Source organism: Enhydra lutris, unplaced genomic scaffold (genome assembly GCF_002288905.1).
Source record: "Enhydra lutris kenyoni isolate GAN:26980312 unplaced genomic scaffold, ASM228890v2 scaffoldscaffold119, whole genome shotgun sequence".
In the NCBI taxonomy this organism is placed as follows: domain Eukaryota; kingdom Metazoa; phylum Chordata; class Mammalia; order Carnivora; family Mustelidae; genus Enhydra; species Enhydra lutris.
In genome coordinates this window covers 419,683-443,540 of record NW_019154203.1, presented here as the reverse complement: position 1 = coordinate 443,540, position 23,858 = coordinate 419,683, and the positions used below count along the sequence as shown (strand labels likewise).

At 46.3% G+C, this 23,858-nt stretch overlaps 1 protein-coding gene across 1 annotated transcript; it reads right to left on the bottom strand.

Annotated features, from left to right (window-relative positions):
- Positions 1-890: 890 nt before the first annotated feature.
- LOC111139812 (G protein-coupled receptor 173) lies at positions 891-23,480 on the bottom strand. The gene is made up of 2 exons (XM_022492230.1): positions 23,286-23,480; positions 891-3,673 (listed from the first exon to the last, which is right to left on the bottom strand). The coding sequence occupies exon 2, from the start codon at positions 3,574-3,576 to the stop codon at positions 2,455-2,457; it is 1,122 nt and encodes a 373-aa protein (XP_022347938.1). The 5' UTR covers positions 3,577-3,673; positions 23,286-23,480; the 3' UTR covers positions 891-2,454.
- Positions 23,481-23,858: the final 378 nt, after the last annotated feature.

Here is a 23,858-nt window from a genome sequence, read left to right as displayed (position 1 = left end):
TCCTCTAAATTTAGTCAAAGCTTACCAAAGTCCCAGATGTATACAGTGGACACTTCAGAAGGGCTCCCATCCCAGACTGAGCAGTCCCTCCAAAAGCCATTACTTGTAGGGAACATTTTCTAACCCCGTTATTTCCCCCATTCAAGTTTGATCCCCAATTCCCAGTCCCTAGTCTCCAAAGTGGTCCACTTTCAGGAACACCTTGTTTGCGTTTTGGGGAGGAGACTGACACAGGAGTTGGATGGAACCCAGGGCGCTCCAGGATATGGGAAGATATAGGGTTCTCAAGTATCCTGTCCCCCATGTTCAGAGCCTGGGTCAAAGGAGTAAGATTTTACAAGATGGGAGTCTACCCTCTTGCTGCATACATATGTATGGTTCTAAAATTCTATTCTCCTACCACTCTACTTCCTACTGCAGGCACATACTCTAGTTTGTCTCCTTTCAATTAGGTGCGTACATGTACGTGTGTGTGTGTGTGCCATATGTCCCCACATACAGGCATTTGCTCACATGTGTGCACCAGGCAGTGGTGCCTATCCACACAAAGTCACACAGACACAGTCCCACTTGACCATACCTCCCCACATGTGGTCATGCAGACAGGACACACACACACACAGAGTCAGAAAGAGAAGACATCCAATATAGCATTGTTCTTTTCAGTTTTCCATTTACAAAATCCAATGGTGAATCCAGGCAGATAGAAAAAAGAAATGGAGGAAAACCCTCCAGAATGTACCCTACCTACTCCCACCCCTGTGGTTCCCCCCGACCCCACTCCCTGGGAAAGGCACCCCCATCACTATCACTGAGAGAACAGGTACCCTCCACCCCAGCCTCTCAGCCACTCTGGCCTGCCTTTCCAGGGCCACTCCACAGCCAGGCTCATTAATGTCTCTCCTGCCTAGAGTGCCCTCCCCATTCCTCTTGGGTCAAGTCTTCCCCAATTCTGGGGCTGTCTTGGGGGTAGGAAAAGAGCTTAGGACAACAGCTTCTATCAGGAAGGGAAAGGAGGATAGATAAATACAGATCTCCCCCTCCCCCAGGAAATGGGCAGGGGGGACAAAGAATCTGGGCAAGGCCAGGCAAAGGAATGCCAGCTTGGCTCACCAGTCCATAAGAACTGGCAGTGATGTGAGCCCAGAGTGGACTCTGCCCTGGGAGGGAGGCTTGGGCTCTCCCACCTGGAGAATCTGGCTGCAGTCTGCTCCATTTTGGGTGGAGGGAAGAAGAGGGAGAAGGGCTGGCTGGGAAAGGAAGTTGGGGGCTGAGGGCCCAGAAGGCCTAGGGCTACCAAGAGGGGCTTGAGACAGACCCCCGAGGCTTGAAGGGGACCAAACGAGGTCAGATAGGAATGGACTCAAGTCCACAGTGCCTTGGAGCTTATGTCATCCCCCAACTTTTCATCCTCAGGAGAATAGTGTGAACCCAGGAGACAATTCTGGGGCTGAGTTCTGCTCTGACCCAGGCACTGGGATCCAGTTACTCTGGGGAGTTTTGCTCTCTTCCTACACTTCCCCTGGGGGAATGCACCTGCCTATATGGCACCCACATCAACCCTAGCGAGGCTGGAGTGGATTTCCATCCTCAGGAAGAAGAGTTGGGGACTGGGGATCCAGGAGGCAGCTCGAAAGAATGCAGCCAAGCTCGGGTCTCTTCAGCTCGAGGCGTGCAGCTCGCATCCCGTTCTTCACCTAGCATGGACCCATCCCAGAGGTCCTTCTCCCTCCCCTCCTGGCTTCTTGAACAGATGCTCAAGAAACACTTGGGAGGTCTGGACATGGTGGGGAGGGAGAGGAAACCAGGCTTGGGACCAGGGTTAGCTTAAAACAACATCGCACACAACATAGCAATTAAACGTCTCTGCTCCCGGGGGACCCAGCACCCTCTTTGGTCCCTGTTGTCAGCAGATGAATTTCTCCCTCAACATCCAGCCCTTGCTAAAGGACTCGGAAGGGGAGGGTGCATGGGAGCAGAGGGGGCAATAAGAGCTCTGGAAGTCTATTTTACAGAACAAATTTCCCCCTTCTGGACAATGTCAGAAGGAGAGACATTAAAGCAAGAAAGCCCGTCTCCTCAGCTGTTAGTAGAAAAACCTGCATTTTCAGTCTTAATTTCTTTTTCTGAATTGTCACTTCTGAGAGAGAAAGGAAGAGAGAGAAAGAGAGAGAGAGAGAGAGAGAGAGAGAGAGGAAATGAGAGAGATTGTAGAAGTGGAGAAGGAGACAGCGGAGACAGGCCCCACAGAATTAGAAATGCCTCTTTTCTAGTCCCCCACCCCAGTCTCCAACCCTGGGGAGGTGTCGGCAAAGATGCCTAGATTCTGGGTGGTTCGAGGGGCTAGGGCTGGAGCTCAGAAAGAAAGGCTCCTGTATGGGGCCCACCCTTCCCTTACTGCTGGCTCCATCACGGTAGCCATGATCTCCCTGCCTGTCTGTCTACCAGCTTGCTTCACATAACACAGTAGGGTTCTCTGGGAGCCGGGGCACCTCCTGTGCCCCAGCAGGGGGCGTGAGTCCTCAGGCACTTCTTGAGGTCCTTGTTGAGCAGGAAGCAGACGATCGGGTTGACAGCAGCCTGGGCGAAGCTCATCCAAACAGCAGTGGCCAGGTAACGGTGGGGCACGGCACAGGCTTTCACAAACACTCGCCAGTAGCAGGCCACAATGTAGGGTGACCAGAGGAGCAAGAAGAGCAGTGTGATCGCGTAGAACATACGGCCCAGCTGCTTTTCACCCTTGACCTCGTCCATGCCCAGTAGCCGCCGGCTGGCTGCGTGCCCATTCTGCCTAATACCCAGCAGGGTTGGTGGCATGGGCCCACGGCCAAAGCCAGCGATCCAGTTGGCAGCAGCCTGGCCGGTGGCCCCAGGGCCATGGAATGTCCAGTTCTGGCTGATGGCTGGCACCATCTGCACTGGCTTCATCTTGCGGTGACGATACTCGAAGAGGAGCAGCTTGCCATAGACAGCATGTGTAGCTGCCATGAGCACAGCCAACATAAGCATGAAGCCCAGCGTGTCATTGGCCTTGAAGTAGCGATGCTCAAAGATGCACTGGTCCTCCTCACGGATAAATTTGTAGGTGCCCACATCAAAGACGGGTGGGAAGGCCATGGCCACAGATAGGGTCCAGGCCATGCAGATGACAGCTGCGCATGTCCAGAGTGTCATGCGCTTGGCGTAGAAGCGGTGGTGGGCGATGGCCATGTAGCGGGTGACGCTGATGCAGAACAGCATGAAGGCCGCATGGAAGCAAAAGAGCACGGCCATAAAGGCCACAATTTTGCAGCTGAGTGCACTGAAGGTCCATGAGGAGCCGTGGCGCACAGAAGCCAGCACAAAGGGGAAGCAGACGGCAGAGCGTATGCCGTCGGCCAGGCACAGGTCCAGCAGAAAGTAATAAGGAGCCTTGTGCAGGGCACGCTCCTTGAGCACCAGCAGTGACAAGATGGCGTTGCCCGCCAGGCTTACACACATGATCAGTCCCAGCAGCACCAGCTTCACATAAGCTGATGCTGATGGCGGGGACAGTGCGCCGCTCACCTCTTCGGGCTCTCCAGTTGTGTTGGCCATACTGAGGGGCAGGGGCTGCTCCCAACCCTATGGGATCAGCCAGTCTGGTATTCGATGGGTCCTGGGGGACTCCATCAGTTGTCCTGCTGGGCTGCACCTGCAAATGGGGATAATGGCGGAGATGCAGACATAGAGAGAGAGATGATGGCAGGAGAGAGCCAGAGAGAAAAACCCAGACAGAGGCACAGAGAGAGAGTAAGAAAGGATAGAACGAAATGAAAATGGTGACAAAGATATAAATGGATACAAATTGAGAGGCAAATGTGGGGATGAGAATGAGCAGAGATAAGAAGAAACAGAATCAGAAAGACAGGGAGAGAGGGAAAGGAAGGGGAGAGAGAGAGAGAGAGAGAGAGAGAGAGAGAGAGAGAGAGGGGGGGGGGAAGATAGAAAGAAACACAAGAAAAAGAGACAGCGAGATACAGATGGAAAGGTGAGGAAGAAAGAGAAAGAGCAGCGTTAGTGGGTCTACATGGCCTCCACACTTATTCCCTGGCTGGTGTCAGGTTCTGCCCCAGGCCCACTCCTGCTCCTGCTCCTACCCCCTCCTTGCTGGGTGAGGAGGCTGTTTCACCTCTCTGGACATTCTCCTTTACCTGTTTCCTCCATTGGTGGGTCTGTGGGGCAGCGGTGTTGGTGCAGCTCTTCTCCCCCTTTGCAAAGCCCTAAGGTTATGTTCTTCAAACTTTTTTGACTGCTACCCATAGTAAGACAAACATTTTACATTACAACCTCGTACACATACACATACGTGCACACATAACTGAACCAAAAGTTTCACAAAACATGACTGACCCTCTCTGTAATGTACTCCGTTAGTTCTGTTCTATTTCACGATTTTTTGTTAATGCTGGTAGCCAGCCATTAAATGAGCTTTCTTATTCATGATCAGGAATGCACTTAGCATGCTCAAGAAAGAGTGGGAAGACCAGTGTGGTTGGAAAAGGGCAGGCAGGGGAGACAGTGGTCTAAAGTAGGAAGGGGTCTGGAGCCAGATTCTATAGGGCTGTGGGCCATGACACGGACTTGGTTTGTTTGTTTGTTTGTTTTTTTAAAGATTTTATTTATTTGACAGAGTGAGACACAGCGAGAGAGGGAACACAAGCAGGGGGAGTGGGAGAGGGAGAAGCAGGCTTCCTGCTGAGCAGGGAGCCTGATGCAGGGCTTGATCCCAGGATCATGACCTGACCTAAGCCAAAGGCAGACACTTAACGACTGAGCCACCCAGGCCCCCCGGACTTGGGTTTTTATTTTAAGTGGGGCAGGGAGTATTGTGACTATAAAGATGTGAGTGTGCTTGTGTGCATTCATTCATTGAAAAATGATTTACTGAGCATCTACTTGTGCCAGCCACTGGGGCCGCAGCTGTGAACCAGATAGAAAAGGATCCCTGCCCCTACGGAACTGATATTCTAATTGATAAAGAAGACATATAGGTGGAGTATAGTAGGTCAGATGATGATAAGTTCCTAAAAAGAAAAGTAAAGGAGGGAAAGGGGTTAGGAAGTCCCAGGGGTGGAGGAGGTCTACTTTTAGATGAAATGGACAGGGAAGGGACGCCTGGGTGGCTCAGTTGGTTAGGCAGCTGCCTTCGGCTCAGGTCATGGTCCCAGTGTCCTGGGATCGAGTCCCGCATCGGGCTCCTTGCTTGGCGGGGAGCCTGCTTCTCCCTCTGCCTCTGCCTGTGCTCGCTCTCTCTCCCTCTCTCTCTGACAAATAAATAAAGTCTTAAAAAAAAAAAAAAGAAATGGACAGGGAAGGCTTCATGGAGGAGGTGTCATCTAAGCAAAGACTTAAAGAAGGTGAGAGTGAGCCATGTGGGTATTGGAGAGAAAAGTCCAGGCAGAGGGAACAGCTAGCACAAATGCCCCGAGGTGGAATCACACGTGGTGTATTTGGGGAAGAGCAAGGAGACCACTATTCCTGGAACAGAGTGAGTGATCAAAAAGCAGTGGGCGGTAAGATCAGAAAGGTGGTGAGGCCAGATCATGGAGGCCATGGTGAGGACTTTTACTTTGAATGAGATGGGAGCCAAGGGAGCAGAGGTGAGGTGTGATATGACTTGGGGTTGAAAAGGATCCCCCTTGCTGGTATGAGGAGCACAAACCAGGTGGGGCAAAGGTCGAAGTAGGGAGACTACATAAGAGACTCCTACAGTAATTCAGGTGAGAATCAACAACACTCTGTGACCCTTGCCCTGCTTTATTTTTCTTCGTAGAACTTACCTCTTCTAATGCATTATATAATTTACTTAAAATTCGGTTTATTGTCTGCCTCTCCCTATTAGAATGAAAGCTCCACAGGACAAGGATTAGAGACTCAGACACTCTCCTCTAGAAGAGCAGTGCATAGCACAGTAGGCCCTCAGTCAAAGGCTGTCAGATCAGTTGGTTGAGGGACTAAAACAGCTGGTGGCTCAGGGAGGGCTGCCTGGAGGCATCCAGGTAGGATTTGCTGAAAAAGCAGCCTGGGCAGTACAGGAGTGGGAGGGCACAGACAAAGCTTGGTGGCGGGGGGCGGGGGGCAGGAGGGCTTCTGGTGTGTGTGGACCGGGGGCACGGGGGGAAGGAGTGTGATGATGTAACATGGTAGGTTCCAAAGGGAAGGCAGCAAGCTGGAGAAGCTCAGAACTTTGGGGGCTGGGATGGGCTTGAGGTTGAGGGACACGGGGCTGAGTGGAACCATTCTACCTTCTCTCTCCCAGGAAGTCACCCCTTGGTATTTTTTCCCAGATTGCTCCAACATGGCCTGCCACAGCCACCTGGGGCCAAGCTTTTTCATGGCACCCTGAAGTCTCAGACACAGTGCCAAAAGGCCATGAGAAGATGCTAGGGCAGGGGCTTGGGAGAAGTGGGGTTCGTGGGTCCCCTTTCAGCCCCCTTAAGGCCTGATAGCTCCCACAGAACTGTGGACCAGCTGACAGCTGGGTGTGCGTAAATGTACACACACACACACACACACACACACACACACACACACACACTCCTCAGCCTTGAGGGGAAGCAGGGGGAAAGCATTAGAGACAGAGAGAGATTGAATATAAAAGAGAATCAGAGAAGCACACAGAGAGTGACAGAAGAGAGAGGTTTGTGAGAAAGAGACTGAGACATAGGAGGGAGAAGGGGAAAAATAAACAGAGAAAGGGGACCAGGCCTTCCAGACAAAGAGGAAAAGACAGAAATAGAGACAAAGGAGGAAGAAGAGTGAGGGGGAAAAAGAGAGAGAGACACACATAGAGCATGAGAGAAGAAAAATAGAGACGGAAAAGTATAGACAGCGAGAGAGAAAAAGAGATACAGGAGAGAGAAAGAAAGAGAAGAAAGTGAGAGAGACAAAAGGAGAGAGGGAAGAAGGGAGGGAGAAAGAGAGAGACAAAGGGAGAGAGATATGCGAGGGATAATGCCAGGAAAGAGAAGAGAGAGATAAAGAGACAGGTTGGGAGAGAGGCAGATAGAGACAGAGAGAAGCAGAAATAAAGATGGAGAGGGAGACACAGAGAAACACACTAAGATCCAGAAGGTGGATAATTTGTAGCCCAGAGTCTCAGGGAAAGCAAACCAAAGCAAACCAAACCAAACACACACTGAAATGAAACAAAACAACACAAAACAATAGCACCAGACGAACAAAATCCTGGTGTTGCCTAGAAAGCTGGGGCGACTCTACAAGTGAGGAGAGGGTTCTGAGCAGACTGGCAGCCACAGCTTGGGCCCATCCTAGGCTAAAAGTGTGAGCAGACGCAAACACATACACACTTGCCTATGCCCCGACGCCCTAAGAAAGATATGCAGACAACTACACACACGCTCACACAGACACATAGGATCCTGTTGTGGAGACCTACGGAAATAACCGGCTCACACACAGGGACATCACCTCACACGCACATGGACACACGGTATATGTTCGTCCACAGGCAGAGTATAACCTGCCCAAATGCCAGGGCATCGTCCTCAACATAGGCATTACTGCCCCCTAGGGGACACCTTGGAAATCTGCAGGAGCATTTTTGGTTGCCACAAGGCTGGGGTGCAGGATGTACTTCTAACATTTAGGGGTCCAGGGCAAGGATGCTGGCCATCCAGTGATGTGTGGGGCGGTTCTACACACTCAGCATATGTCCCGAATCCCCTAGGACTTTGGGCTTGTAATGAACTGAAACTTGAATCTAAGAACTCTATTTCACAAATTTCCCCCTAGTTTAATATACCCTGAATTATTCGGGAAAATAGCTGTCAACTAAGTCCAGAGGAGACTGCACTTTGTTTGGGAGAGCACTTTCTTTGAGTTGTTGACTGTTTCGGAAAATATCACCCCTAGGCCTTTGCCTGTCATTTTCCTGCACTTTGAGCAAGGGGCAAGTTTTTGGTTTTTCCCCTTCCAAATCCACATTTACTCGTAAGATGTTACAAGCCTCTAACTACCTTATTGAATTTCCTGAGGAGTTTCATGTTCAAACCTTCACATATCAAAGTACAAATTACTACCTTATAAATCACTTTCCTTTAATAAATTCATTTGTATTAGAACTCAGAAAATATGCATATCATATGAAATACTGTATGGATTTTCTTTTGAAATTATATGTGCAGAGATTATATTATTTAAGAACTTCATGTTTATATAGTAAATGGGTGTTACAAAATATGGTATGTAAAATAGGGTGTTAGGTATGAGGGGGCTGAGAACTGCTCATATACACGGATACACTCAGACACACACACATGTGCAATGGCTCATAAACCCACAATTGTAACTCCCCTAACACACATACATACATACACACACAGATGAACACTCAAATCCTGACAGATAGATACACATATGCAAAACTACTCACACAGAGACTCATATATACAATCTACCTAATTATTTAAATCCTCTCACATAATCAGAAAAACTTCTGTGACACAGGCATGTACACAGTGACATACCTATATCATCACATACAAAAACTGTTACAAAATAATACTCAAAGTCACTTACATATGTCACCATACTCACATGCATTTGAAACTCGGCACATGCACACACACACACGTATGTACACACAGACAGAATCCCCCTCAGATATCCACAGATATATTTGCATAGAGACAAAAACAGACAAGCAAAAACTGTTCATATATACACACACATACATACTCTAACACACTCTAACACACAGAGCCCAACTGATCCAAACCCTTTCACATAAATTAGGCACGCTCACCAAAACAGACAAGTACATCCTGGCACAGGTACACAGATATCCATTCGTGTACATACTCACTTGTGCAGAGAAGTATACCAGCTCCAACACACACACATACACACCCTTGCAATGTGCAAGCACAACCAACCACAAATAGAAAAACCGCCCCTGTGTACACTCTTGCACACACAGACGTGTACACACACACGCTTGTTCACATTACTTGATATAAACAACCTGCAACAGGTCTATCCCCAGAGACAAACCCTCACACGTGCACATACCAGCCGACTCCTTCAGGCACAGGTGGAAACATTAGCAGAGCTGCTTGGCTCATGGCAGGGAACCAGACCAAGAGAGGCTCTAGGGGGTCAAAGGGAGGTTGTAAATGTTTGGATCGCTTCTTGTTGAAACATCCCAGATAGTCTGATTATTACTTTGATTGCCGCTCTTTGGTCAGTAAGGTTTTCTGGTTTTGCCTATACATGTACAACACCTGTTTTTCTTTTTAATTTGACCTTATTTAAATTTTTTCACAACTTTTTTTTTCTACAAAAATAGTTGCATGACAGTTATTATTATTATTATTATTAATTTTATAGAGTTGCATATATAAAGAGAATATAACTATTTTGTTAATTGCCCTGATTGTTCTTCCTTTATAAAAAAACTTTTTCCTCCTAGAACATTTCAGATATAAAGAAGTAGAAAGAGGGATGCCTGGGAGGCTCAGTTGATTAAACGTCTGCCTTCGGCCCAGGTCATGATCCCAGAGTCCTGGGATCGAGCCCCACGTCGGGCTCTTTGCTCAGCAGGAGGCCTGCTTCTCCCACTGTCTGCTGCTCTCCCTGCTTGTGCTCTCTCTTTCTGACAAATAAATAAAATCTTAAAAAGAAAAAAAAAAAGTAGAAAGAGTCCTGTAATGAATTTCAGTGCACCCATTGCCCAGATTCACTAATGATCAACACTTAGGATCTTGTTTTGCCTATAACCTCACCCACTCCCCCAATTCCAGAGTATTCAGAAGCATATTATACCATTCATCCATAACTATATTGTGGTGTTTCGAAAAGGACTCTTTTAAAAATGTTACAACATAATTTTTATTATTTCTTGGTTTATTTACTGATTAACTTGTGACTGGCTTTTAATATTAAAAATTAGCAAAATCTGATTCTTGGTGGGATTTCATAATTTATTTCATAATAAATTATTACCTTTTGTTTTAGGTAAAAACATTTGTCAGTAAAAGAATAAAGCCTGACTGTGGTTGAATTGAATTGACCCAGTAAAGGGAAAGCTAGGCCAAACTTTAAGGCTTTGTTTCCAAAATGCTGTTCTCTTAAGAATGCAGGAGACCTCAAATTTGTTTTTTTATTTAAATCAGTTTTCAGAAGTCACTAGTATCTGCTGACCCCTTCAATACTTCATATTCAAGTAGACAATTTTTAAAAAATATTTTATTTATTTATTTGACAGAGATCACAAGTAGGCAGAGAGGCAGGCAGAGAGGGAGGAGGAAGCAGGCTCCCACTGAGCAGAGAGCCCGATGCGGGGTTCGATCCCAGGACCCCAGGATCATGACCTGAGCTGAAGGCAGAGGCTTTAACCCACTGAGCCACCCAGGAGCCCTCAAGTAGACTTAATTTTTAAGACATTTCTTTTCCCATCAAAATGGATTTTTTAATTAAAGCTGGAAAATCAGGAGACTCACAAGACAAACACAGTCTTCCCTCCAAAAACTCCAGGCTGTCCCTGATTTAAGCAGTTTAATAAGGATTGTCTGAAATTTGGACCCAGCTCCCAAATAAGCCCTCTCATCCGCCGTCTGTGTGTCCAATTTGTATGGAATAGTTATCAAAAGAAACTTCGCACTCGGTGTTATATGCAACTGATAAATTGTTGAACACTACATCTGAGACTAACGATGTACTATAGGTTGGCTAACTGAATTTAAATTAAAAAGATTTTTAAAAAGAAACTTTATTTCCTAGTAGGCTATGTTGGTCAACTGGCCATGAAGCACTCTCACTAAGAGAAATATTTGGACTTTTAGAAAGCATCTGAAAATGCAAATTAAGAAATCTGACTCTTTTATTAGATGGGTTAGAACATTCTTTTATTTTTTTTAAACTTTATTTATTTATTTGACAGACAGAGATCACAAGTAGGCAGAGAGGCAGGCAGAGAGAGAGGAAGGGAAGCAGGCTCCCTGCTGAGCAGAGAGCCCGATGCAGGGCTCTATCCCAGGACCCTGGGACCATGACCGGAGCAAAAGGCAGAGGCTTTAACTGACTGAGCCACCCAGGCGCCCCCTTCTTTTCTCTTTTTAATTTGGGTTAGAATATTCTTAGATAGAGCTTAACCAGCTAGTGACAGGATTGCATGATTAACAAGCAAAGCTAAGATGCCCCTTCCAGTAGTATCTCAGCGTTCTGCCAGGAATGTTCTAGCAGTCTGCCGGGAAATTGTGCACATCATGTTTGTGACCAATGAAGTAAAAAGATAGGAAAGAGGTCACTTTCAATTATTGCTATTAGGAGACACAGTGATGATGGGTCAAAAGACGCTGAAATGACACTAACTCAGAAGATTGATGAATCAAAAGGGTTTTCATTTTATATTGATGCATCTCTAAATATTGATTAATTGTGCTCAATTCATAGTACTGGTCAGAGAGCCTGAAGAGAAATGCAAGAAGCACTGAAATAAACTAAGGTTGAAATATTCAAAGTGATACACGAATATTTTCTATTATTGTGGAAACTCTACATTAGTCTGTGGACTGAAGCTGCTGTTGAGATGGCATGAAGTTTACATCTGGAAGTTGTTCTGAAAATGCCAAGATTCATGCACCAAGGAGCACTCACCTATAAAAGTTTACCTATAGATATAATTTCCACAGTAAATGATGTTAGGTGAATTTGATTTAAATCCAAGTTACTACCCACCCGTGTGTTGGATTTCTGTGAAGCCTTGGGATCAGTACACTTTTCTCTATTGTTTTAAACTTAAGTGTGTAAGAATTCTATCAAAAGATTTATGAGCTAAAAGAAACAAACTGAGGGTTTTGGAGGGGAGGGGGTGTGGGGATGTGTGAGCCTGGTGTGGGTATTAAGGAGGGCACGTATTGCATGGAGCACTGGGTGTGGTGCATAAACAACGAATCTTGGAACACTGAAAAAAATAAAATTAAATTAAAATGTTAAAAAAAGAAAATTATCAGCATTTTTGTGAATGATTCTCATTTGCAGATTTGATGTTCACTCATTTCAACAAAAGGCTCTTTGAGCACATGAATAAAATTACATCAAAAAATTTTAAGACACTCAAAAATATATGAATGTATACTGTCAAGGTTTATGGATTCAAAGCCAAACTTCAACTTAGAAGTGAGGTCATGTATGGTTCCCTGAGTGAAAATTAGTTGGTGTTATTAAGTTGACAACTACAAAAGACTCAGTAAGATGAGTAGAGCAATGTCTGTGTCTACTTAGGGCAAAAGGTTCATAAATTATTTTAAAATACTCAAAATGAAAATTTTTGGTTGGATTCAAAATTCATGTGCATTTGTTACAAGAAATTTCAACATCATGTTTGATTGAAAGAAAAGAAGGAAGTGTTAGATTTAAAGAAGGATCCTCTCTTTGAAGCACAAAATTCAAAGACTATGAATTGGGCACCTGGGTAGCTCAGTGGGTTGGGCCTCTGCCTTCGGCTCAGGTCATGATCTCAGGGTCCTGGGATCGAGTCCCGCATTGGGCTCTCTGCTCAGCAGGGAGCCTGCTTCCTTCTCTCTCTTTGCCTGCCTCTCTGCCTACTTGTGATCTCTCTCCCTCTCTCTGTCAAATAAATAAGTAAAATACTTAAAAAAAACAAAACTATGAATTATCCAAATTCCAATTATTGATAAGAAAGGAGTTTTAACCAGTTTAAAAAAAAAAAACCGGGACGCCTGGGTGGCTCAGTTGGTTAAGCAGCTGCCTTCAGCTCGGGTCATGATCCTGGTATCCTGGGATCAAGTCCCACATCGGGCTCCTTGCTTGGCAGGGAGCCTGCTTCTCCCTCTGCCTTTGCCTGCCACTCTATCTGCCTGTGCCACTCTAGCTCCTCTCTCTCCGACAAATAAATAAATTAAAAAAAAAAAACCCTCTTTGGCCATTTGCTGCCACCTACTCATGCAAGCAGTTTCCTGTTGGTGGTGATCACCAAGAGACAAAAGAGATCATTAGCTCTTTCGAGCATAAAACCTGGGTCTTTACCTGGCCAGGGCAAAAACAAGTGAGTTACCAAAGGGAGGTAAAACAGAGGGATGAATAAGCAGTTAGTTGTTGCATTTCTTAAGAAAGGTTGGTATGGTGTGAAAGCTTCAGAGAAACCAAAATGGTACCTGATGACCCCAAAGCTGATGCTTTTAAGGTGAGTTTTGCTGACTTGCAGAATCATGCAGCTATGTTTTATACATTCAAGCTAATTACTGAGGACATTAAGGAAAATGGTGTCGCACAACCTCCATGGACTAGGTCTTACCTTCATCAACAGGCTTTCCAAGGTCAAGAAGTAGCAGGTCACAATAGAAGTTTGTATCTGTGTCAGAAGTACTAATGGTTATTTGTTTCATTTGGCTTTTTTGGGGGGGCGGGGTTAACCAAGAAACACAATAACTTGATGTAGAAGATTGATGCTCAGCACAAACTAATTTACCAAATCATGACAAAAATGTCCTTAAAGGAGTCAAATTACCATAAAATAAAGGCAGTCATGGTCAAAGGCTCAGAAGTGTGCATGAAAGCTGACCGTTACAAACTTGCATTAGTGAATAAAAGTTATGTTTCCAGAAGTGAGCTCAATGTACTATGAAAAAATCCTGAAAATATTTCACTTGAAACTTGTATACAAATTCAATATTTAATAACTCCCCTAAAACTTTGCATTGTTTGTTTTCTTCATCACAATTTGTATGGTGTTAAAGAAAATGTAAGGAATTTCTTTTCACCAGGCCCCAGTACCCCTTAATCTTCTTCAGTTTACTCCGACGTGCCATATAGATATTTCACTTCTTCCGTGTGCCAGATTGGGAGTGCCCTAAAACATTCACATCCAGTTACACTGCATAGACACACCAGCACACATGGACAGAGAAGTGCACACAAGAACATGTGTACATCGAGATTCAAGTTTGCATTCACATCCAGACTTAAACCAGCTGATAAGCACAATCAGGTGAATGTGTACAGGTACATACACACACACACACACACACACACACACACACACACTCCTCTTCTATACAGAAAGTTAGGTATGTGTGTAGGTACCCACCTACTGGCAAATCATGCAAAGATATACAAAACACACACAAACATACACACACACAGATAACCACCCTTCATTAGAAATACAGGCCTAGGCAGAGGAAAACTCACCACATGCATGGGCACATGCAGACACATACACACACAAACCAAATCATATGGACCAGGGGCATGGGGCACCTGGGTGGCTCCGTCAGTTAAGCAACAGACTCTTGATTTCAGCTCAAGTCATGTTCTCAGGGTCATGAGATTGACCCCAACTGGGGCCCTGCGCTGGGCATGGAGCCTACTTAAGATTCTCTCTCTCCCTCTGCTCCTCCCTCCTTCCCCACTCCCATAGTCTCTCTCTCTTAAAAAAAAAAAAAACAACAAATCATATGGATCTACACTCTTTCAGACACAATCATGCATGCATAGACATAAGAACTGAAATTCACACACAGGGTAAGTCCGATTCATATGCTATAGATCCAGGCCCTCCCCCACCCCAGGCTCTTACATTAAGAGATTATAATCCATGATTTTATGGAATACTACTCAACCATCAAAAAAAAATATGAAATCTTGCCATTTGCAATGACATGGATGGAACTAGAAGGTATTATGCTAAGAGAAATAAGTAAATCAGAGAAAGACAATTATCATGTGATCTCACTGATATGTGGAATTTAAGAAACAAAACAGAAGATCATAGGGGAAGAGAGGAAAAAATAAAACAAGATGAAATCAGAGGGAGAAGAACCACAAGAGACTCTTAATCTTAGGAAACAAACTGAGGTTTGCTGGAGGGGAGAGGAGTGGGGGGATGGTGTAACTGGTGATGGACTTTAAGGAGGGCACAGAATGTAATGAACACCAGGTATTATATAAGACTGATGAACCACTGACCTCCAACTATGAAACCAATAATACATTATACACTAATTAATTGAATTTAAATAAAAATTTTTTTAAAAATCCACTATTTTATACAAACGTTGCCCTGGTACACATACATTATACACACAGTATGCTCACGCATACTGGCATATGGCTCAGGTTCACTGCCACACACACAGAGGCAGGCAGGCATAGACAGAGCAATGCAGACCCACACATACACAGCCACATAATCACCAATGCTTATAAACACAGACAGACACAAACCCTCAGATGCACACACTATGCATTCAGTTATACAACACAAACATACATCCTAGTACACAGTCATATGGACAGAATCATTTATACACATACATCATCATCATCATTACCATCATCATGTATAAACCTGGATATTAACCCTCCTACATGTATAGACTCAACAAAGATTCACACATACACATTTACATCCTGACTACTACAAACCTGCTTACGTATTCAGATAAAAACATACTGGTTGGGCGCCTAGGTGGCTCAGATGGTTAAACATCTGCCTTCGGCTCAGGTCCTGGGATCGAGCCCCACATCCGGCTCTCCGCTTGGTGGGGAGTCTGCTTCCCCCCCCGCCTGCCTCTCAGCCTACTTGTGATCTCTCTCTCTCTGTCAAATAAATAATAAAATCTTAAAAAAAAAAAAAAAAGAAACGACTCTGTTGCACTTGCAGATGGACACAGACTGTTACTTACACACCAGGTACGTGCAATAATTATAGTACTAGGTAACACCTGATATGGCGCAGAGGACTTACTGTGTGCCAGGCACTGTCCTAAGCCCTTTTCAAATATTAACTCATCTAATCTATGATGATAGATAGTAGTATCACCCTTACTTTACAAATAAGAAACTGGGGCTTAATTGAGATTAGGTGCATTGCCCAAAGCCCCACAGCTAATAAATGGCAGAACTAGGATGCAAATCCCAGAGCCTGGCTCCAGAGACCTTGTCCACTGAACTTACTCACATGAAGAAACACACTCACCTCACACACACAAACAGATTCACACCACTCTAGCACAAACACATGCACACACAAGCTGCATACCAACATACATGGCTACCAATAGCCACACCCATGTAAGCACATACACAAAAAAGGATGTGCTCACATTTACAGACACTCTAGCAGAGGCATATATGCCCTAGGAAAGATATACATGTTCCTACACACACCTACAATCACACACCCCACCCAGACACACCCACACTATCAAACACACAAAACACCCAGATACACCAGCCACGAACCATCTGGATAAACCCACACTCACATGCAGAGACACCCACATTCTCAGATACATTCCCCACCCAAATACACCCAAACACTCTCATACACACTATGAAGATATACTCACATGCACACACCCTCACCCAGATACACTCACACACCCCACACAGATTGACCTATATACTCTCTTTCACATGCCACCCAGATATACCCTCTCTGTCTCTCACGCCCGGCCAGAGAGAAGCCCACACTTCTTCGTTAGTTACACCCACACTCACACCCCGACCCAGATAGGTGCACATTCTCTTTCTTACACACACCATTCCAACACACCCACTTCCACACACATACCCAGTACTGATACAGCCACACTCTCACACACATCCCATCCTCATATACACACACCTCAATACACTTACATTCACAGCCACCCCACCCAGCTGCAGCCACACTTATGCAAACTCCCAACTCAGTACACCCACACTCTAATATGCAACATTTAGATATGCTCAAACCCACAGACATCCCTAACCTAGAGCCCTCATATTTGACCCAGGCATACCTAGTCTCTTTCACACATTGTATCAAGACACACACCCACAATGATATGCACACCATTCAAAGACACTACACTTACCCACAGCCAACCCGGATACTCACACTCACAAATTCCCAACCAAGTATGTTTGCACACACGGATACCTACACATTATCCAGAGACACCTGTTCACACACAAATCCTATCCATATACACGCATATTTTCTCTTGTTCTCTCTGTCTCTCACACACACACCCTGAACAGTCCCACTCACACAGCCCAACCCAGATACATCCACCCTCTAAAACATATATACACCATCCAGATTCATCCCAAACAGACCATTGAGATACACACACACACATCAACCAGATATGCTGTACTACCATCTAAATACATAATACATCTGCATTCACATACACACATCCCACTCAGATATATCCAACTCTCACACATGCCATCCATTTATCCCTCCCCAAACACTCCACTGCCCAGATACATCCCTGCTCTCATCCCCTCCACACCATTCAGATATACTCACACTCCAAAACACGCTTTCCACCCAGATGTGTCCCCCAAACTCTCACATATCCCATCCAATTATAAACGCCCTCACACGCATATCCACACCCGGATACATGACCAAAGCTCTTACAACACACCACCCAGATATGCCTTACTACACATTCCACCACCCAGAAACACCTGTGCTTTCACCCACCCACCATTTAGATACACTCATATTAAAACACGCTTCACCCAAATGATTCCCCCACACTGTCTCACACACAGCCCACATGGGCCACTACTCTCTCACACACCATCCAGATATATCCACACCTCACACAAACGATGTCCAGATACACTCACTCATACCCCCCAACCCAGTTACACCCAAACACTTACAACCATCCAGCTACACCTACACATTCCTCCCACCAGATACATCTATGCTGTCACACGCCCTGCACGCTCAGAAGCACCTACACTCTTTTACACATACACACAATCCAGATCCCCCTCTCTTAAACACCTGATAGTGTTTAAACACCAGGATACCCACACTCCACACACACAATGCAGATACACCCATACTCTCTCACACCTGCAATACACACATCTCATCCACATCCACACCCACACACCATCCATAGATACTCCAATCATATATACACTCACACACACACCCCATCACCACCCAGATGTGCCCAAATTCTCTCTATTATGCACACACACCATCTAGATATATTCCATCACACATTTCCACTGCCTAATAGACCTATATGTTCACCCACCTAGAAAACTTCCAGATAGACCCATACTTAAATGCTCACACCCAATTACACCTCTACTCCTTCATGTACACACTCTACCCAGAAACACCCACAATCTCTCTTAACACAACACAGACACAACACATACATCTACATTATAAAACACATACATCATCCAACACCCCCCACTCTCTCTTGCACCACCCAGATACACCCATACCCACATACTCCTTAAAAACACACAGCCTCACACATATTCCCACCCAGCCATACAGTAACTCTCATGCTATCCTCCACCCAAATAGGCTAATGTTCTTATAGCATCTCACAAACGCACCATTTACATGCACCTACACTCACACTCACCCCTCCGAAATACAGCCAAATGTCTCACATACATATCTTACCCAGACTCTAACATACACAGAACCTAGATCCCTTCCCTCCCTCCCTGTCCCTCTCTTTCCCCCTCATTCTCTCATTCTCTTACCAAATATACCACCTTCTACACACACACACACACACACACACACACACACCATAGTCTACCCAGATATACCTTTAGTTATACATACACATTGACATCTAGATTTCTGCCTGGATGGCATAATTTGGGTGCTCTCCATGAAAACCATTTGCCAAACTTAGACACAACAGTGCCATTTTGTTCTGGGCCTCCAAGGGTTGGGGGATGGGAAGGGAGGTCTTTGGGTTTCAAGAAATCCATTTCTAAAAGGTCACAGGCCCCCTTCCCTAGGAGGACATCAGCCATGATTGGTTCCTACTTCTTCAGTGTGAATGATGACAAGAATTATCCTGAGATACCCACTCCCCAACTGTCCCACAAAAGCCCAGCACATGGTTGAGGCCAGGGAACCCCCAGAAGAGGGTCATGGATTACTCAGGTGTTATAGCTTGCCATCCTGTAAGACATCTACACAGAGCTGATATGGTCTAGCAGGGTGTCACTGAGTCTTAGACTTGCACAAATACATGATGGGGTGTACACACAGCATCACACAGACTTATAAGCACCCTCCTCTATCACTCCCTCAGGGATTAGACCTATCTGCATAGGTCCAAGGCCAAATGTCTCTCTCTTACATATGGACCATCAGACCAGCACATGTACAAATACCTACACTTATTTCCACACATAGGCACACTCACAGCAATGCACACTCACACAGCACTTGGTCCCACATCTGCACACCAATTTACTCTCAAACATAGACATACAGGCATCGCACACATTCACATGACATAACGCCCACAAATGACACACATTCACTCACAAACACAGGTATACATACAGGCATAGTTCCACATGTCCATGGACAGCCAGACTCGACATCACACTCAATGAGACAATGAACAAACATGACACCCAGAGGTTAGCTCCCAAATGTATACACACACACACACCTAGATGTGACCACATAAGCATTTTCACACACTCACATATGCATAGGGTACTCCTGTACATCAACACCCAGATATGTACCTGCATGTCAATGAGACTATGTATTCGTATACAAACATTGTAATACACATAGACATACACATACACCTGGGCATGTATTCCTATGAGCATACTCACACGCACACAGACATGTACATCAATCATTCCTATATGCACACAACCAGACTTGGAGACGCAAATGTACTTAGAAAACACACTCACACAATCATAGTAAGAATGCACACCACGTGTATTCAACACATGTTCATACACCCCTATGAGAAGCTATGCAAACAAATGAAGATTCATTTATACTTAAATTCTCAGACAGACTTGGACACAAAGCTCTGTTCACACACATGCACACATGGAAGAACTTGTACATCTGCACAAGAATTGATAATTCTTAGCACATACACATGGCAAAGACATACACACACACCCACAAATGTATGTATGGCATACATACATACATACACAGCTCTATGACATATGCTCCAGAATAAATACAAACACATATATACAAATAATTAGAACTGCACAAACTGGTCCATTCACCTATCTGTACAGTCAGAGTGGCACACACAGGCATAGTCACACACACACACACAAACACACACTTAGATGTATGAACACATGGGCAAGTATAAAGACATGTTCACACAAATGCACACACAGCCAGATGTTCACACATACTAGCATATACACACACATGTACACTAATGATCACTCACAGGCATATCTACACAGACACATTTACACTTGTATTCAGAAATTCAGACAAAACACATTGAAATATGTGCACCAGGTATCATGAAATCTAGCTACTCATGCATACCACAACCACACTTGGACTCGCACATAACAGTGTACCCACAAACACAACTGGACATGTACCCAAATGCATTCTTTCACCTATGCACATAGCCTTTTGTGAATATATACACAGGCACAGACCCACCCTAACAGCCAAAACTATACAGAATCAAATGTGTACACATGGGCATACCCACAAAAGATGTTTTCATGCACAAAATATGTGTGCACACATTGCTCCCCACCCACACAATTACTTCTCTTTATATGAGGGTGATCATCTACACTAACATTTCCCTAATCAGATGTGAACCCATAGGTCTGCCTACAGACCTATGTACTCAAACACACACACGCGCACACACACACACACACACACACACACACACACACACAGAGACATATACACAATTGAAAATGCTGGAGAATCCACATGGACATCCACAAATGGACCTACTCATACACGTACATTACTGACACACCCACACAGAAGCATACTGACACACACATACATGCATGGACACACAGACACACACACACCCTTACACTCACAAACACACCATTTAGATATACCTACACTCATGTGCACACATAGATACATACAAATGTACACAGATACAGCCAGATGTTCACCTAATTGGGCATGCATACCCAGGTATTCTGAAACCCTCATGCTCATATGCATATAACCAGAATGGACACCCAAAGACAAATTGATACACGCACATATACAACTAAACATTCAACAGGCCTGTTGGCTCACAGAAGCACAATCTTACTCAGCCTCAGAATCAAACATGCCCATTTTCTCACCCAGACAGACATGCAAAGTCATACCCACTCCCCTGTGCACACACAAGCCTACCCAGACACTCACTCACTTGCACACACCACCGTGTGGTCTGGTCCACACATAGACTCATATACATCCACAATTCCCATGGACAGACACATAGTCACAGACTGCACACGTTCAGTTACACATATATACCCACTCTCAGGCCCAGATGCCTCCAAACCACAGGCTAGGTCCTCTCCCTTACACAACAAATGCTTCTTCAGAAAAGTCTACACTATACCCCAAAGCCCACCCCTTCCAAACCTCACCACAAGGTCTTCTGGACCTCAGACTTTCCCCTCCCCCTCCTCCTCCCTCAGCCCTGAGGACCTTCCTCCAGCCACCCACCCCTCATTCAATGTTCCAACACATCTCCACACCCAGAAACCAGACAGCAGACCCCACTGTCCCCCGCCAATCCAGGCTATAGGTTAGCAAATCCCTGGGACCCGTACTCCCATGGGTCTGGTTGCTGCATGGGCCACACCCCAGCTCTACCCAAGGCTCTGCGATCTCAGAAGCTTCAGCCTTGGCACTGCCAACCACTGACCACAGGCCCAACTCTTGCCAAGTCTCCCCTCGACAGGGAGACGCCTACATCACCAAGGCCAGGAATGCTGCAGGCTGCAAGCCAGGCCTCTGCTAGCTCATGGGAGCTTAAGCCTGTGTGTGTGTGTGCACGCGCACGTGCACGCGCACACTCACGTGCATGCATGTGCGTGTGTGTTCACACACAGGGGCAAGTACAGGAAACGGAGACTGGAGTGGAGTGGGGGTGGGAGGCTCTGCCCATAGCCACCACTTATCACTCCCTACAAAGAAAGAGTGACAACACTGAGCTGCTCCTGCCTCCCCTCCACTCCCCAGCCCCCATTTGCCTACCTGCTGTCCTCTCTAGATCTCTGCCAAGACCTTGGAGAAGAGGGACCAGTTCCTCCTCCAAATAATCAATAACAATATTAATCATGAATAATCAACAATATCGACCATGAGCTTTGCTGATATCATTTCAGGGCTACTACTAAGCACATCCTTTATTTGCATGCACCAACTCATTTAATCACCACACATGCCCATGACTGGAAGGGTTACTGGTCTCTTTGACAGATGGGAAAACTGAGGTTCAATAAATGGCACATTTTCACTAAAGTTGCAGAGCTAGAGCTGGGGGAAGTGTCCCAGGAGAATCCACGCTCTCCACGTATTGGGCTTTCTTGCCCTTCCAGACACAGGGATCACCGGCCACTGTGCACAAGGCCATAAGATCTGGGGGTCCCAAACACAACATGGACACGCGAAACAGACATAGAGAGCCTTGGATGGAAGCTGGGGCCCACACTGTGGCCCCTGCAGGTTGTGTGGCATGGTCCTGGCCCCCACAGGGCCATCAAGCAGCCCAGGGCCTGGAAGTGCTTCCCATCCCCACCCCACTTTCCCTATGGTGGCTTCCTCCCCCTAGCTGGGAAGCACAGCAGTTTCTTCAATGGGGAACGAGCAAAAGTCTGTGCTACCTGTGTGGAGAGACAGGGAAAAGTGAAAAGGAAGGGAAGCAGGGAGGGAGGGAAGAAGGAAAGAAAGACTGGGGGGTGGTCTGGGCTGGGATCTGCTTCTCCGTCATGTCTACCCACCTGCCTGCTCACACACACAGACAGAAACACACATACCCTGCATACAGACCAAGGAACCTGGAGGAGAGTGGAGGAGGAGGGAGAGGGAGAGGAGGCAGCTGCAGGAGGCTGAGCCTGCCCAGGGTGCAGGCATTGAGGAGACTCCCATGCATGCCTTCCATAGCTAGCACACACAGGAATATTAACACAGCCTCATGCCCCAACGCAACCACAATGATAAAGACAGACCCTGTGTGGGGAGTGGGGAAACAGGTGGTAGTTTCCTTTCTCATGGGACATTTGGGATTGGGGAAGATGGAGATGGCTAGAGGACTCTCCAGGCTTGGGTCCCCAAATAGTCCTTGTGATGGAGCGGGGATGGGGGGTGGGGGCACACTAACCGAGTGAGAGAGAGACAGAGAGCACGGCAGTGATGGAGAATCTGAAATATGTGTGGGGAGACAGAAGAGAAATCTCAGCATCCCCCTATCCTTGATGGAGGGATGCTGACTACTTACCTGGACTCTCTCAGCAGGGCTGTCTTGGAATCCAGGTAGGGGGCTCAAGCAGTCTCACCCAGGATAAATCACAGCCCAGGCCACATTGTGGGACCCTCAGTGATCTGGCGGCCAGTGACACTCCTGCTTCTGTTGCCGTGGATACAGCAGCCGGGCTGGTCTAAAACGCAGACATCAGGGGGAGCAGGCACCAAAGGGGTGCACCGGGCAGGGCTGGGGACGCTGGGGAACACCAAGTGGGCAGCACACAGCCTTGGGGTGCCCAGCTAGCTGGCAGGTGAGGGTCCAGGCAGGTGCTTCCCCCACTACACACTCCCACCCCCATCTTCATGCCACCGCCAAGCTGGGAGGGGGGCCAGGGCTGGTCCCTGCTACCCGTCTGCCCGCCTGGCTGCCGGTCCCCCTCCCCCCGGCCCCCCCTCCCCGTCTGCCTGCTGGCCGCCGCCTTTTGTCCTCAGAAGACACGGTCCCCGCGGGGCCTCTGCCAAGCCTCTAGCAGATGCTCAGGGGCCAGGGCTCCTCTCTGGGAGCACTCTGGCCATGGCCTGGGAGAGCCCCAGGTTGGGGGGCTCT

Excerpts from the sequence above, each read along its gene's own strand:
- LOC111139812 (XM_022492230.1), bottom strand. The coding sequence starts at position 3,576 with ATGGCCAACACAACTGGAGAGCCCGAAGAGGTGAGCGGCGCACTGTCC.